General features: G+C 47.0%; 1 protein-coding gene across 1 annotated transcript; it reads right to left on the bottom strand.

Annotated features, from left to right (window-relative positions):
- Positions 1-68: 68 nt before the first annotated feature.
- On the bottom strand, positions 69-563 carry LOC105448536. The gene has a single exon (XM_011687182.1). The coding sequence runs from the start codon at positions 561-563 to the stop codon at positions 69-71; it is 495 nt and encodes a 164-aa protein (XP_011685484.1).
- Between the last annotated feature and the right edge of the window lie 45 nt (positions 564-608).

Raw genomic sequence — 608 nt, forward strand, 5'->3', positions numbered from 1 at the left:
TCTGCTTTTGGTGATTCCTTCCCAGTTCTCCTGAAACGCCTTTAGTCGCCCCGCTACCTTTCTCACCTCTAACGTCTGTGATGCTGACTGCGATAGCTGGGTCTCGTCGTTTTTGCGCTGGTGCTGTTCCAGTACGAGCTCCTTTGACGGTCCTTGAATTTCAGGGACCTTAGAGGGCCTCCCGATTTTCGAGCCTGCTGTGAGTGGCCCTTTGATCTCATTGGCAGACTTTTCTTATTTCCCCAGTTCGATGATTTTAGTGGTTTTTTGTTATGAGAGTGAGGAGTGAGGTCTTCCACTACCTTTTCTAGGGATTTTGTATGTTTGAGGCGCTTGAATAGTTCGTTGCCGAAAAGATCAACCGTTATCTCCGATTTCTTCAGTAGCTCTCTATATTTTTCATCGACACCTGGCAGAATGAAGGCTCTTCTCATTGTTGACTGTTGATGGTGTAAGCCCGCCATCAATTTCCCCGCATTTCCCAGAAATTCTAAAAGCAAACTCGTGGTTTCATCTTCCTGAAGTTCTAGGAGTAGGGAGATACCCTTAGCCACCGCTATCATCGCTGAGCCTAGTGCATTCTGGGAGGAAACGAAGTGTTTATCCCT

This window comes from Wasmannia auropunctata, unplaced genomic scaffold (genome assembly GCF_000956235.1).
Source record: "Wasmannia auropunctata unplaced genomic scaffold, wasmannia.A_1.0 LD336085.1, whole genome shotgun sequence".
Classification (NCBI taxonomy): Eukaryota; Metazoa; Arthropoda; class Insecta; order Hymenoptera; family Formicidae; genus Wasmannia; species Wasmannia auropunctata.